General features: G+C 45.2%; 1 protein-coding gene across 1 annotated transcript in view; it reads left to right on the top strand.

Moving 5' to 3' along the window:
• The window catches only part of LRRC1 (leucine rich repeat containing 1), a 169,653-nt gene that overhangs the window by 91,410 nt on the left and 61,644 nt on the right, over positions 1 to 16,599 (top strand). The window contains exons 3-4 of the mRNA XM_038750569.1: positions 4,069 to 4,147; positions 15,465 to 15,554. Coding sequence (XP_038606497.1) covers positions 4,069 to 4,147; positions 15,465 to 15,554 — 169 coding nt within the window. The remainder of the gene's footprint in view (positions 1 to 4,068; positions 4,148 to 15,464; positions 15,555 to 16,599) is intronic.

Genomic DNA, 16,599 nt, shown 5'->3' with positions numbered 1-16,599 from the left:
GTGGGCAGCTGAACAATCTATGGTGAAGCCAAGTCCAGGTCTCCTGGCTGTGGGCACCATCTCTAGATCTTTGGCTTGGCTGGGCAGATGCTGACAGGAAAAGTTACATGCCGTCACATCTCCAGGGGCCATAGTGAGTTCCTCCTCCTTCCCCCAACTCCACCACCAGCTAACGGGTGGTGTGTTCACAGTATCATCCCCATTCACACAAAGAGGCCTCAGCTCCAGCTCCTCTCCACCAGGAGCCCCAAGGGGTGCAAGCCGCAGGGCAACTGACTCCCCCCACCCTGAACTTGGGCAGTTTCACCCTTCATGGAAGGACTACCTGTGGGTCTATCACCTGGGAGCTGGGACTCTCCCCTGCCCCCACATATACACTTCAGCCTCAGGAGAATCGTAAGTAGTGTGCCCTGTTTGGACCATGCACACGGTAACAAATGTTCTGCTATCTGGATGAAAAGTCGCTTCTGTTTTTATTTGGCTAGAGTCCTGTTTGTACCGCGAAACTGAAACTAAGCTTTATGCAGCAGTTAGTTCCTGAAGGTGTTGAGACTTCCCCACAGAAGTATGGCAATCTTTCCTGCATATCTCTCTCTCTCTCTCTCTCTCTCTCTCTCTCTCTCTCTCTCTCAAGACTCTGAAAGGCTTAAGTCTCATGGGCTCAGAGAGGGGGGCCTTTCTGGGGAAAAAAATAAGGCTGGAGCGGTGCATTTATTGCTGCATATAATAATAATGGCATTTATTAAGTGCTTACTATGTGCAAAGCACTGTTCTAAGCTCTGGGGAGGTTACAGGGTGATCAGGTTGTCCCATGGGGGCTCACAGTCTTAATCCCCACTTTACAGATGAGGAACTAAGGCACAGAGAAGTTAAGTGACATGCCCAGAGTCACACAGCTGACAATTGGCAGAGCAGGGATTTGAACCCATGACCTCTGACTCCAAAGCCCATGCTCTTTCCACTGAGCCACCAACTCTAAAAGTGGCTAGCTTCTTTATCTGGAAAGCAGTTAAGCAGTATCCCAAAGGAAAAAGCAGAGCAGGTGATAGGCAATAACTCTGCTTTGAGTGATTGAAGGGAATGCAAAATTATAGGAAATTTTTTGAGGAGGGGAGAAGAGATGACAAACATTTTAGGAAGAGCCTCTGGACTGCGACGTGATAGAGTGAAGATGGAAGAGGTTGGAGGCAAGGAGAAGTAATCTAATTAGGAGATGACCGAGTGGGTGGCTGTTTGGATGGAAAGGAAGGGGTCGATGGGAGAATATTGTGGGGGAAAGAACGGGAAACATTTAAGGAATCTGAATCGAGGGTTAAAAGACAGAACTCAAAGATGACACCAATGACACTGAAATTGTGGGCTTCTGGGATGGGGCTGGGGTGGTGGGGATGTTAAGAGCAGGTGTGGATTTCTGGGGGAAGAGTAGGAATTCAGTTTTAGACATGCTAAATTTGTTACTGATGAGACATCATTGTGGCTGAAGGTGTCCTGGAGGCAAGGGAAAATGTGAGCTTGCACAGCCCCAAACACTTAGTACGTTGCTCTGCACACAGTAAAGGGCTCAATAAATACCATTGATTGATAATTGGCAAAAGGTTGGGATTCCTGAGATAGAGATGGAATCTCTTTGGAGAGGTGCTAAGTGAAAGCGCTCTAGTGGTCGACCTTCCCAAGGGAGTGAGCAAAAAATGAAATAAGTAAAGGACTTGAAAGAGCTTTTGTGGAACACCCACCCAGCCAGGGGCCGAGAGATGGAGGAGGATCTAGCAAATGAGACACAGAGAATGATCAGTGAAGTGGGAGGAAATCAATGGAAAGAAGGAGGCTGCCCTAAGTACTACCAATGCCCAGAGGTAATGTCAAGACAATTTTTCACCCCCTTCCTCATCCTCACTTTGAAAGTGAAGTTGGACTCCCTTTTAGGTCCTCTCAGGTGTTGACCTGGGGGGAGTCCACATTTCTAGGATTTAGTCTGGCCCTTGTGGAGGGCTCGCTTGGCTCACAGAGAAGCAGCATGGCATAGTGGATAGAGCACAGGCCTGGGAGTCGGAAAAACCTGGGTTCTAATCCTGATTCTGCCACTTGTCTGCTGTGTAGCCTTGGACAAGTCACTTGATTTCTCTGTGCCTGTTACCTGGTCTGGAAAATGGGAATTAAGATTATGAGCCCTGTATGGGACAGGGACTGGGACCAACCCAATTACCTTTTATCTACCCCAGCACTTTGTACAGTGCCTGGTATACAGTAAGCACTTAAACACCACAATCATTACTATTATTATTATTATTATTATTAATAATAATAATAATAATAATAATAATTAGCCACCCCCAGCACCACCCCATCCCACCAACACATTACACCATTTGTGTATGCAGGTGTGCAGGGGCTGGAGGGTGGAATGCTGAGCCAGGAAGGGAGAAACTGAGACAAACCTGTTCCTTCACTCTCCTGCTGCCTCAGGACCTCGGACAAGCCACGATTTCCCGGGATTTTGTTGTTTCCCTAGAGTACAGGGTCATGGTATTTGCCCTTGCCCTATCTGATAGTGATGTGGCCAAGATGAATGCGTTATGATGCCCTGGAGAAAATCAGCATGACAAAATGAAAGTTCCATAAGTTTTTAAAATTCCAATTTTAAAAGCTCCAGGATTGTAGCCAGGTATATGTTGATATTATTGGATCTTGGTGTCTTCCTAATTTATAGGTAAAATAAACTCCTCTGACTCAATATGCTAGGAAAGTCTGCAGTGCTCCTTTGTACTTTCTTCACACTACAGCAATAGTGGAAACCATGTGGGACAGGGACAATCGCAACTTTGATTTTGGCTTTTACTGTGGCTACCCTATCCTGATTAATAATTCAGAAATGAAGTTATACCTTTAAAATGCTTTGATATAAAAAAAGCCCATCATTAGGTCCCTGGAACCTAGTTGTGAAATTAATTTTTTGGTACCTTTTGAAATGTGTGTGTTTTTCTTAAATGTATGGTTCGATAGTTCTACATATATGTTTTCAGAAAATGGCTGGTGTCAAGACAGGTTGAAGTAAGCATGGCTCAGTGGAAAGAGCATGGGCTTTAAAATCAGAGGTCATGGGTTCAAATCCCAGCTCTGCCAATTGTCAGCTGTGTGACTTTGGGCAAGTCACTTAACTTCTCTGTGCCTGTTACCTCATCTGTAAAATAGGGATTAAGACTGTGAGCCCCCCATGGGACAACCTGATCATCTTGTAACCTCCCTAGTGCTTAGAACAGTGCTTTGCACGTCGTAAGTGCTTGATAAATGCCATTAATATTATTATTATTATTATTTTGCAAGTGGTGATGATAATGATGACTGTTTCCCAAGGATGTTGTGAAGATAGTGACATAATTGATAGGAAGATCAGTTGATCAATTAATGTTATTTATTGAGCACTTGTGTGTTCAGAACACTGTACATCTGCTACGCACCTAAGAAACTACAATAGAGTTGGTAAGCACAATCCCTGCCCTCAAGAGAAGCAGCATGGCCTAGTGGATAGATTACGGGCCTGGGTGTCTAAAGGACCTGGATTCTAATCCTGGTTCCTCCACTAGTCTGATGTGTGACCTTGGGCAACTAACTTCTCCTTCTCCATAACTCAGTTACCATAGCTTAAAAATGGAGATTGACTGTGATCCCCATGTGGGATGTGGAGTGTGTCAAACCTGATTATCTTGTATCTGCCCCAAGACTTAGTACTGTGTCTGACACATAGCAAAAAAAAGGAGTTTAGAATCTAGTGGGGGGTGACATTTCAATCAGTGAATGGTGGTTGAGTGCTTTATAAAGATAGGTTCATAAATGTTGTGGATCAAAGTCTGTAGGGAGTACAGACCCAAGTGCATAAGTGATTCAGAAGAGAGGGAGAATGGGGTGGGAGATGAGAGGTTAGTCAGGGAAGGCTTTCTGGAGAAGATGTGCATTTTGAAGATAGGGTTTTGAAGATGGGGAGATTGGTGGCCTTTCAGATAGGAAGGGGGAGGGAGTTTTGCTGTATAAATTCAAGATCTGAGATAATGACTTATTTTTTCCCCCTTCCAGATATTCCTGAAATTCCGGAAAGCATCTCATTCTGCAAAGCACTACAGATAGCTGACTTCAGCGGAAATCCCCTGACCAGGTAAACGACTATGTCTCTCTGCACTGAAAACAAAGACAAAAATACAATTTCGTTTGATGCATGAGTTTCTTTGGTGGGTCAAGGTGGGACTTTAGCTCCCACATAAGAAGGCAATGTTTTCTTATTTTCATAAGTAGCATTTATATGTAACCAGATGCCATGGGATTAGTGATGGAAGGAAGGCCATTCCGTTGGTGAGTAAAGTGTATTCATTAAAATGTATTCATTAAAGATAGTAGGACAGCATGTATTGTCATCCATCCTAGTGGAGTTGGGTTGATCCACTGGATACTGGGAAGATCCAGTGGGATAGTTGGTGCCCACCTGGTCCTGTCAGGGTGGCATGTGGCTGTATGTGGTTTTTTTCATCATCATCATCATCATCAATTGTATTTATTGAGTGCTTACTATGTGCAGAGCACTGTACTAATAAGCGCTTGGGAAGTACAATTTGGCAACATATAGAGACAGTCCCTACCCAACAGTGGGCTCACAGTCTAAAAGGGGGAGACAGAGAACAAAACCAAACATACTAACAAAATAAAATAAATAGAATAGATATGTACAGGTAAAATAAATAAATAAATAGAGTAATAAATATGTACAAACGTATATACATATATACAGGTGCTGTGGGGAAGGGAAGGAGGTAAGATGGGGGGATGGAGAGGGAGACAAGGGGGAGAGGAAGGAAGGGGCTTAGTCTGGGAAGGCCTCCTGGTGGAGGTGAGCTCTCAGCAGGGCCTTGAAGGGAGGAAGAGAGCTAGCTTGGCGGATGGGCAGAGGGAGGGCATTCCAGGCCTGGGGGATGACGTGGGCCGGGAGTTGATGGCGGGACAGGCGAGAATGAGGTACGGTGAGGAGATTAGCGGCGGAGGAGCCGAGGGTGCGGGGTGGGCTGTAGAAGGAGAGAAGGGAGGTGAGGTAGGAGGGGGCGAGGTGATGGAGAGCCTTGAAGCCGAGGGTGAGGAGTTTCTGCCTGATGCGCAGATTGATTGGTAGCCACTGGAGATTTTTGAGGAGGGGAGTAATATGCCCAGAGCGTTTCTGGACAAAGATAATCCGGGCAGCAGCATGAAGTATGGACACGCCAAACCCAGAGCTCCAAGAGAAGAAGTAGGCTCTCAGAGACAATTAGGAGAGCAACAGGAAGACATGGGTGAGTTTTGTTGGGGGGGTTTTAATGGTATTTGTAAAGTAATTACTATATGTCAAGCTGAGGTAGATGCTAATTAATTAGGCTGGACACAGCCTTTGTCCCACGTGGGGAAGAACAAATATTGAATCTCCATTTTACAGATGAGGTGACTGAGGCATACAGAAATTGTTACTTGCCCAAAGTCACACAGCAGGCAAGTACCAGAGCTGGGATTAAAGCCCAGGTCCATACTCTTTCCACCAGGTCACACCGCTTCCCAGCTGAGTTTCCCCTCAGGCTCTCTCCTTCCCTTTACTTCTGATGTTCCTGGAGGGACTTCCAGGTAATGATTTCGACAATACAATGATTTCCAATACTGATCCTGATGCAGTAATTCACTCAGTCAATTAAACGTATGTATTGAGCGCTTGCTGGGTGCAGAGCATTCATTCATTGTCGTATTTATTGAGCGCTTACTGTGTGCAGAGCACTGTACTACGTATTTAGAAAGTACAGTTCAACAACAGAGAGGTAATCCCTGCCCGCAAAGGGATCACAGTTTAGAAGGGGGGAGACAGACATCAAAACTAGTAAACAGGCATCAATAGCATCAACATAAATATACACATCAGAACAAGTAAATAGGCATTTGTAAGTGCTTGGGTGAGTACAGAGCAACAGAGTTGGTAGATATGTTCTCTGACCTTGAGGAGCTTTTACAAATATTGGGGTTCTATATTGTCAGTTGTCTTAGACCATATATTGGGGGACTTTTCCTGTCTAATGGAGCACTCCACTAGAAATACTTTCCTGACCTTGCTTAGTGTCAATTTATTTGGCTGACCCTCCCCTTCCTTGTTTGAGCCTGGGGTGTCTGTGGGTGTATTTTTCCAACCTGCTTCCCAGAGAGACTGACATTTCAGTCAGTCAATGGTATTTACTGATTGCTTTCTGTATGCAAAACACTGTACTTAGCACTTAGAAGAGTTGAGTACAATGGAGTTGGTAGATGCGATTCCCTCCCACAAGTCTGGAGGTGTCCTTTGCGTTTCCTGGGGCAGGGAAAGAGAGAGATGAATGGCCCTCAATTGCATCAGTTTATTTGATTGTACAAATTCAAAACTAGAGCTATGTCAGTCAATCAACCTTATTTATCGAGCTCTTATTTTGTGCAGAGCACTATACTAATAGCTTGTGAGAGTATAACAGAGTTGGTAGGCACATTCCCTGCCCACATTGAGTTTACGGTCTAGGGGGGCAGACAGACCTCAATAGAAATAATTTATAGATATATACCTAAGTGCTGTGGGACTGAGGGGTGAATAAAAGGAACTAAACAGACAAATTTATACAAAAATATATGAATGTATAGTTTGGTGTTGTCTGCTGTGTGGCCTTGAGAAGGTCATTTAGCTTCTCTGGGCCTCAGTTACCTCATCTGTAAATAGGGGTTAAGATTATGAGCCCCATGTGGGACAGGGACTGTGTCCAACGCTATTTGCTTGTATCTATCCCAGTGCTCAGTACAGTGCCTGGCACATAGTAAGTACTTAACAAATACCACAGTTATTATCATTATTATTATTCAAGTGGAACATCAGCACAAATTTTTGTCATTAAGTGAAGCTTTTGTGCTCGAATGAAAAGAAGCGCACATCCTATTTTTGATGTGCATATGCACACATTCACCAATGATCTTGGGCACTTAACCTGTGTTTCTGATCAGTGTTTTTCTTACTGTTTCATTCCTGATGTAGTAGGAAAGCTGGGTATTTGTACTCTCCCAAGCACTTAGTACAGTGCTCTGCACACAGTGAGTGCTCAGTAAATACCTATGATGGTGATGATCACAATTCATCAGTTTTGAAGGACAGCCAACATACTTTTTTGACTCAGCATTTAATTACTGCCAGGGTAGTCTTTACACAAATTGAGATTAGCCCCCACAACGATTTATTGTATGGCTACTGTCATACCTGCTGAACTGCCAGCTCAGAAAGGCAACTGAAGGGATGGCAGTTGCCCCAGGCTCATGGATTTAGAAAGGGGAATCACAAGTGAGAACAGGTACAGGGGAAGAGGGAGGTAAAATAAAAAACCCTGGGTGCATCAGGGTGGGAGGTAGTTGCATAGCTGTTTAATGTTGCTGTAGGGGATGGTGCCAAACTAATTAATATTCATCATCAAAGATAGCTCTTGAAAGGGCAGGACTAGTTAGCCCCCATTTGAAGCCATCCGACTCCTCCTACACTTCCCTCATTTTCTGGGTTAGGATTAATTGAATGCCTACTGCATGCTGAACATTCTACTAGGCACCTGCTGTGTCTTTCTTGACCACTGTACTGGGCACCTGGTGTGTTTTGACTACTGTCATAGGCACCTGGCATGTCTTGACCACTGTACTGGGCGCCTGGCATGTCGATCACTGTACTGGGTACCTGGTGTGTTTTGACTACTAGGCGCCTGGCATGTCTTGACTTCTGTACTGGGTGCCTGCCATGTCTTTACCTCTGTACTGGGCGCCTGCCATGTCTTGACTTTATTTGGTATATGCTGTGGACCACACACTCTACTGGGCACTTGCTAAACACTTTAAAGGACACCTACTTCCTGCAAATCAATCAATCAATCAATCGTATTTATTGAGTGCTTACTGTGCGCAGAGCACTGTACTAAGCGCTTGGGAAGTACAAGTTGACAACATATACAGACAGTCCCTACCCAACAGTGGGCTCACAGTCTAGAAGGGGGAGACAGAGAACAAAACCAAACATACTAACAAAATAAAATAAATAGAATAGATATGTACAAGTAAAATAAATTGAGTAATAAATATGTACAAACATATATACATATATACAGGTGCTGTGGGGAAGGGAAGGAGGTAAGATGGGGGGGGATGGAGGGGGGGACGAGGGGGAGAGGAAGGAAGGGGCTCAGTCTGGGAAGGCCTCCTGGAGGAGGTGAGCTCTCAGTAGGGCCTTGAAGGGAGGAAGAGAGCTAGCTTGGCGGATGGGCAGAGGGAGGGCATTCTAGGCCTGGGGGATGACGTAGGCCGGGGGTCGATGGCGGGACAGGCGAGAACGAGGTACGGTGAGGAGATTAGCGGCCGAGGAGCGGAGGGTGCGGGGTGGGCTGTAGAAGGAGAGAAGGGAGGTGAGGTAGGAGGGGGCGAGGGGATGGACAGCCTTGAAGCCCAGGGTGAGGAGTTTCTGCCTGATGCACAGATTGATTGGTAGCCACTGGAGATTTTTGAGGAGGGGAGTAACATGCCCAGAGCGTTTCTGGACAAAGACAATCCGGGCAGCAGCATGAAGTATGGATTGAAGTGGGGGGAGACACGAGGATGGGAGATCAGAGAGAAGGCTGATACAGTAGTCCAGATGGGATAGGATGAGAGCTTGAATGAGCAGGGTAGCAGTTTGGATGGAGAGGAAAGGGCGGATCTTGGCAATGTTGCGGAGCTGAGACCGGCAGGTTTTGGTAACGGCTTGGATGTAAGGGGTGAATGAGAGAGCGGAGTTGAGGATGACAGCAAGGTTGCGGGCTTGTGAGACGGGAAAGGTGGTAGTGCCATCAACAGAGATGGGAAAGTCAGGGAGAGGGCAGGGTTTGGGAGGGAAGACAAGGAGTTCAGTCTTGGACATGTTGAGTTTTAGGTGGCGGGCAGACATCCAGATGGAGATGTCCTGAAGGCAGGAGGAGATGCGAGCCTGGAGAGAGGGGGAGAGAGCAGGGGCAGAGATGTAAATCTGGGTGTCATCAGCGTAGAGATGATAGTTGAAGCCGTGGGAGTGAATGAGGTCACCAAGGGAGTGAGTGTAGATCGAGAACAGAAGGGGACCAAGCACTGAACCTTGGGGAACCCCCACAGTAAGGGGATGGGAGGGGGAGGAGGAGCCTGCAAAAAAGACTGAGAATGAACGACCAGAGAGATAAGAGGAGGACCAGGAGAGGACGGAGTCTGTGAAGCCAAGGTCGGATAGCGGATATGCAAAGAACCATAGGGGTACTTACTGGCTGAAGCACACCATATTGGGTGCTTAGGGCAGCTTATTGGATGCTTTGGTGAAAGGCGAGGACCTTGACTATAGAGACAGGAAGGCCCTGCTGTTCAACCCCTCTGTTCCCATTTCTGCTCCCATTCAGCATTTTAGAAGGCAACTGGGACAGGGAAAGTGGGAGGAGGAAAGTGACTGATTGCTGCCCCAGAGGGTAAAGGCTGATTTGTACTCTCGACTTTTCCGCCTCCTGGTATAGAGATTCTTTCTGGATTATAAATTACAATACTAAAGAATTCCGAGTCTGCTAGACATTGCCTTTCCCTTAAGATGCATGGTGTTAAAGCTTACCCCTTGCCCCTTCTTTCTTCAGTTATCATTTGCAGATAAACTCCCCAAAGCTTCAGGCTGATAAAGCAACCTTCAGTGGCTGGTGGAATTTGCATTGTCCAGACTCTTCTCCTAACTACATCCGCTCCCTCCTATCAAGGCCAGCTTAAAGCTGTGAGAAAGATCATAGTTTGGGCCCTCCTGGGATAAACCCCTACTTCTCCTCCCCCGCTCCCCCCACATGGCACTTACTGTGTGTCAAATACTGTTCTAATTGCTGGGGTACATAGAAGATGAGCAGGTTGGACACAGTTCATGTCCCATATTGAGCTCACAATCTGAGTTGGAGGGAGAAGGATTTAGTCCCCATTTTACAGTTAAAGTAACTGAAACACAGAGAAGTGAAGTGACTTGCCTAAGGTCACACAGCAGACGTGTCAGAGTGGGATTGGAACCCAGTTCCCCTGACTTTCTGGCTTGTGCTCTTTCTTCTAGGCCATGCTGCTTCTCAGAGCACTCTCCTCTCCAGTGTTGACTTGCATGCCCAAGCCATGGTCAAGCATGGGCTGGGAGGAAGAAGGCAGTTTGGCTTCTAACCCCTAATGGCCATCGGGAGCCCTCCTGTGGGCAGTGGGCATGTGGACACTGCTCCTTCTGCCCTGTTGTAAACTGGGCCCTGCCTCCTTAGGCTCTCTGGATAGCTAGGCTAAGCAAGCACAAGCAAGTTCTGGCAGAGAAGGCTGAGTTCCCTACAAGTACACAAGTTCCAGGGAAAGCATAACCGAATAGTAATGGAGGGGGTGGAGCCCGGTTAGCTCATTTTTGGCCTTTTGCCTGATTTCCTAAAGGGCAGGCGCCTGCTTTCCTCTGCCCCACAGCCTGTGCTGATTTGCATAGTTGTGGAATTCTTATCCTTTATTCTTTTTCAAATGAGCTTGAACTCCGTGGAACATAGGTGTCTCAGTATGCATCCTGATCACGTGCCGGTGAAGCTGTGTCCAGAGGTAAACAGGCTAGAGTAGAGCCTAAGAAAAACTGGCCTTTAAAAAAAAAATTCCCCAGAACTCCATTCATTATTTCAAATCAAAGCCATGTTCCTTTATGTAGACGTTTGACTGTGTCCTATCTTCAAGGCTGCCAGGCCTTAAGTCCATGTTGGGAGTTAACATGTCCAAAACAGTGCTCCTTATCTTTCCACCCAAACCCTGTCCTCTCCCTGACATTCCCATCACTGTAGACAGCACCCCCATCCTTCCTGTCTCACAAGCCCATAACCTTCGTATTATCCTTGACTCTTCTTTCTCATTCATTCAACCCGTGTACTCAATCCGTCACCAAATTCTGTCGGTCCCACCTTCACAACATTGCTAAAATCCACCCTTTCCTCTCCATCTAGACTGCTACCATTGTAAATACAATCATTTATCCTATCCCGCCTAGATTACTGCATCAGCCTCCCTTCTGACCTCCCAACCTCCTGTCTCTCCCCACTCCACTCCATACTTCACTCTGCTGCCTGAATCGTCTTTTTACAAAAACTTTCAGGACATGTCACACCCATCCTCAAAAATCTCCAGTGGTTGCCTATCCACCTCCGTATCAAACTAAAACTCCTCATCATTGGCTTTGAAGCCCTCCATCACCTTGCACCCTCCTGCCTCACCTCACTTCTCTCCTTCTACAACCCAGCTCACATACTTCGCTCCTCTAGTGCTAACCTCCTCACTATGCCTCGATCTCTCCTGTCTTGCCACTGACCCCTGGCTCACGTCCTGCCTCTGGCCTTGAATGCCCTCCCTTCTCAATCCGACAATGACTCTCACCCCCTTCAAAGCCTTATTGAAGGCACATCTCCTCCAAGAGGTCTTCCCAGACTAAGCCCCACTTTTCCTCTTCTCCTGCTTCCTTCTGCATCTCCCTGACTGGCTCCCTTTGCCCTTCCCCCCCTACTCCCAGCCCCACTGTACTTATATATAGATCTGTAATTTTATTTATTTGTATTGATACCCGTCTCCCCCTTTCTAGACTGTGAGCTCATTGTGAGCAGGGAATGTCACTACTTATTGTTGTATTGTACCTTCCCAAGCACTTAATGCTCTGACACAGTAAGTGCTTAATAAATACAACTGAATGAATGAATGAATGAACGAACAAATGAAACATTTGACTCCTGCTCCTATACCAGATCTCCTGAGCAGGCAGGACATGAAACAGGTCTAATGTACAGCATTCCCACTGAGTGGACGGAAATACAGTGAACACAAACAGGGAGCCCAGTACAGTCCACTCAGATCTGCCTGCTCAGGGAATCTGGTGTAGAGGCAGGAGTCAAACACCTGACAAACGGAGACAGAGAGCACAGTACAGTTATGTGTCCAAGACACATCCTGAATCGAGCAGCAGAGCTGTGGACTGCTAGCAGACCAACTGTAGGGGTGACTTCCCTTGAGCAGAAGGAATGCATCTTATTGACAGTTGCTGTTACATGAAGTGGCAGCAGGAATGGGTGAACACTGCCACTCCAGGAGTCTCAGTGGTTGCCATAGTGTCTAAGGGGATTGAGGCCCACTAGGGTGGATTTCTACTGCCGTGGTAGCCTCGTGTTCCATTTCTTTTTCCACTTTCTTTTGAAATCGTATTACTTCTACTAATGATGATGATTGTGGTATTTCATTAATTCATTCATTCACTCAGTTGTATTTATTGAGCGCTTACTGTGTGCAGAGCACTATACTAAGCACTTGGAAAGTACAAGTTGGCAACATATAGAGATGGTCCCTACCCAACATTGATTGGAGTCACAGTCTAGAAGGGGGAGACAGACAGCAAAACAAAACATGTGGACAGGTGTCAAGTCGTCAGAACAAATAGAATTAAAGCTAAATGCGCATCATTAACAAAATAAATAGAACAGTAAATATGTACAAGTAAAATAAATGGAGTAATAAATCTGCACAAACATATCTACAGGTGCTGTGGGGAGGGGAAGGAGGTAGGGTGGGGAGGTGGGGAGGAGGAGAGGAAAAAGGGGGCTCAGTCTGGGAAGGCCTCTTGGAGGAGGTGGGCTCTCAGTAGGGCTTTGAAGGGAGGAAGAGAGCTAGCTTGGCGAATGTGTGGTGGGAGGGCATTCCAGGACAGGGGGAGGACGTGGGCCGGGGGTCAATGGCAGGACAGGCAAGAACGAGGTACAGTGAGGAGGTTAGTGGCAGAGGAGTGGAGGGTGCGGGCTGGGCTGTAGAAGGAGAGAAGGGAGGTGAAGTAGGAGGGGGCAAGGTGATGGAGAGCCTTGAAGCTGAGAGTGAGGAGTTTTTGCTTGATGCATAGGTTGACAGGCAGCCACTGGAGATATTTGAAGAGGGGAGTTATTCCTTTGTGCCAAGCACTTTACTAAATGTTGGGGTAGATACAAGATAAGCAGACTGGATGCAATCCTTGTCCCACAAAGGGCTTACAGTCTAATGGGGAGGGAGAACAGGTATTTGAACCCCATTTTACGGATGAAGAAAGTGAGACAAGAGAAGTTAAGTGACTTGCCCAGTGTCACTCCACACACAAGTGGTGGAGCCAGGATTACAACCCAGTTCCCCTGACTCTCAGGCCTGTGCTCTTTCCACTAAGCCACTCTACTATATTTTTCTAAGAAGCCCACCAAAATGTTAGAGTAGAAAATATTTTACTCCAACAGAGCCTGGTTTAGATAAATGTGGAAGGAAAGTTTTGATACTGACAGACTGCCACTACCATCGCTAATCCCTCATCTTGCCACCCTATTCTCTCTCTCTTCTGTATCAACCTATGCATTTGTCTGTGCTCCCTAAGCACTGTGAAACACAGCACTTATGGTCCTATCCTACATGTAATTTATTTCAATATCAGTCTCCCGCACTTTTTAAGGGCAGCAATGGTGTCTACCAACCCCATTGTATTGTAGGTGAATTAATTAACCAACACCCAACCTCTTCAAGATAGGCCACCTTAATTACATTTGGTTATCTTATCTTTTGATTATATGCAATTCTTGGTTTGGATAATAGGCCTTCCTCTAAACTAAAAACAAACTGAATTCAGTTCATTTTACCGTATTTTTTTAAAAAATCTAGAGCCTCAAGACTGGCTAACTCAAAACTGTCAGTTTTATCACCAGTGTGTTCCCTGCTTTGAATTTATTTGCCTTGTGCAAAGGAAATGATCTTTATTAAGAGAAATTATTCTGGGAAATTATGACTTTGGGTTGATGGCCAGTTGAAATGCCACTTCGTGTCAGATGGAGAAATGAATTTTCTTAATTCTGAGTAAATTCTGAGTAAGAAGTCTAGAGAATAAATACAATTTGACCTTCTAAAAGTTGGGAATCCAAAAGCAACTCATTTTCTTTAGAAATCAGTAAAGAAAATAAAAATGACTGAAACGTGGTCTTCAGAACTCTCAAATTTCAAGGCATAAAGGTTTTCAATTACATTTTATTTTCTTCTGAATACCAGTAACCATAGAAATGTTGGAATTTCATGGTCTCTTTTTTCATTCTCAAAGTAGCTAAAAACTTCCCATTATTCTGTAAAACCCAGAGAAAGAGTAGACAATTTCCTCTAATGGAGTACAGTAGAACAAACAATTGTCCCAGGTGACTTTAAATTTTAAAGTTAAAAAAGCGTAAATAGTTGGCTGTCAAATGATCAGCTGGTGAGAACTAGCAGCACAGCTTGCAGATGGGTATGTAGGAGGGAAAATTGCAAAGGCTTTTATCCCGGGGACTCACAAAATCTCATGGGCTGACTGAATTGTCTTCAATTGTCTCTTCCCTGATTAGTAGGCGCTAACAGATATTTCTCTACCAGTGACCTAAGTATTTTTATTTACGCTTTTCCGAGTAGCTTGATCTTAGATTTTTCCCCACAAAATACAATGTGCAGCTCATACCCGAAGTTCCTTTTTCTTCTCCCCTTGCACCCCAATTTGCTGAAGCACGCAGTAATTTTAATCTTTGTCTTGTGTGTTGCCTGTTCCAGGGTTATCAGGGAAATTGATTATAAAAAGAAGCAGCTTAATCTATGATTAGGGTGTTTGTGCTTTGATTTTGTGTTGGCCAAAAACGTGCAAGAGAGATTCAGATACATTTGTTCTGTTTGCTAGGTAGAACTGGGTAGTGAAAAGAGCATGGGCCTTGGAGACTGAGGACCTAAACTCTGCTCCCAGATATCTGTTGATTTCCTGTCTGATCTCAGGCAAGTCACATTACTTCTCAGGGTGGCTTGGTGGAAAGAGCACAGGCTTGGGAGTCAGAGGACATGGGTTTTAATCACTTGGGTGCTATGGGACCTTGGGCAAGTCACTTAACATCTCTGTGCCTCAGTTACTGTATCTGTAAAATGGGAATTAAAAGTGAGAGCCCCACATGGGACAACCTGATTACCCTGTATCTACCCCAGCTCTTAGGAAAGTGCTTGGCACATAGTCAGTGCTTAAAAAATACCATCATCATTATTATTATTCTCTATGCCTCTGTTTCCTCATTTGTAAATTGGAGATAATATTACCTTCCTTTCCTTTCTCACAAGGATGGAGTAAGGATAAAATTAGATGCCATATGAAAACACCTAGGAAAATAAAAGTGCCATAAAAATCCACAGTATTATTTATGGGCGAATGGTCCTTAATGGGTTACTAGAGGGAAACATTTGGGTTGTTATATGATCCACACCTAACCCTGAAGAAAATTGTCCAGGAAGACTTGAGGGTCACAAGATTCTGCCAACCATTCTTTTGTAGTGGAAGCACAATATTGGACTGGATGGCCTATTGCTCCCTCTGAATCATGCCCTTAAGGTAACTGCTATTCTCTCTTTTTTAGGTTGCCAGAAAGCTTTCCTGAATTACAAAACCTAACTTGTCTCTCTGTCAATGACATCTCCCTGCAGTCCCTACCTGAAAACATTGGCAAGTAAGTTCTTTCTCCAGAGTATTTTGTTAAGATAATGGCTAGCCTTTGGCCTGTTGGTACTGATTGATAAGCTTGTTACTGGTTTTTTTTTTCCCATAAGTACCATCCTAGGGTTGTCTGAGAAGCACTGTAGCTGATCCAGTCCTCCATCTACCAGGAGCCCACCCAAAACATCACAGGAATAATAAGATGTTCATATCTAAAAGTATCTCCAGGGAAATGGGTAGCACAGCCGTGGATATAATCTGTTTAACTTCTTAAAGTCTTCATCTCCCCAAAGCCCAATACTATAGGAGACACTACTGCTACGCCATTTTTTCTTCTTCTCCAAATGCACGTAGTACTTGTGGGGGGGGGGAAAACCGCACCCTTGAAGCACCATTACCAAAATTCAGTCAGGAGAAGTTGTGGTTGTTCCAGTCTCTCCATCAGCAGTAGAGAGTTTGGGTAGGGGGAACACTTTTGAGCAAAAAGGCCTGGTGTTTGGTTGCCATGTTGAAGTGGGTCCGAGCGCTTAGCAAGTGCTCAGTAGGGTGTTCTGTGGACAGTAAGTGTTTAGTAGATACCATTGATTGATTGGGTGCAAGATCTCCAAAGAGTTATGTGACAATTTGAGATATTCCATGAGCAAAATCAGTATGGAGTTGCACATTTGGGAGTCATCCATTTGAAGGGAGTAGACAGAGCACGGAAGCAGATGAAACCTCTTAGAGAAAGTGAACTACTGGTTAAACTTAGAGCCACAGTCTGACTTCCTGAATTTGGCCTGTGTGATCTATAACAGAGTGAAGGAAATGTAGTTTGAGCTGAAATTTATCCTCTTTGGGACTTGCTTGATCCTACTTCTCTCAAACAGCTTCCCAGTGAGGTCAGATCAAAACTTTCCTCTTGTCTTGTGCAGACAGGGCCAATTGGAAAGTGCTGTTTGTGATTAAGGCCCTAACTTTAACTTCAGAGGCCTCACATGCGTTGCTTTGATTTCACAGAGTCTGGCAGCCATATCAATTGCTTATATTTAATATACTCCAGCTCCAGAACTGCCCTG

Source organism: Tachyglossus aculeatus, chromosome 1 (assembly GCF_015852505.1).
Source record: "Tachyglossus aculeatus isolate mTacAcu1 chromosome 1, mTacAcu1.pri, whole genome shotgun sequence".
Lineage (NCBI taxonomy): Eukaryota > Metazoa > Chordata > Mammalia > Monotremata > Tachyglossidae > Tachyglossus > Tachyglossus aculeatus.
Note: the sequence above shows the minus strand (reverse complement) of the source record. Positions and strands in the feature narration are given on the sequence as shown.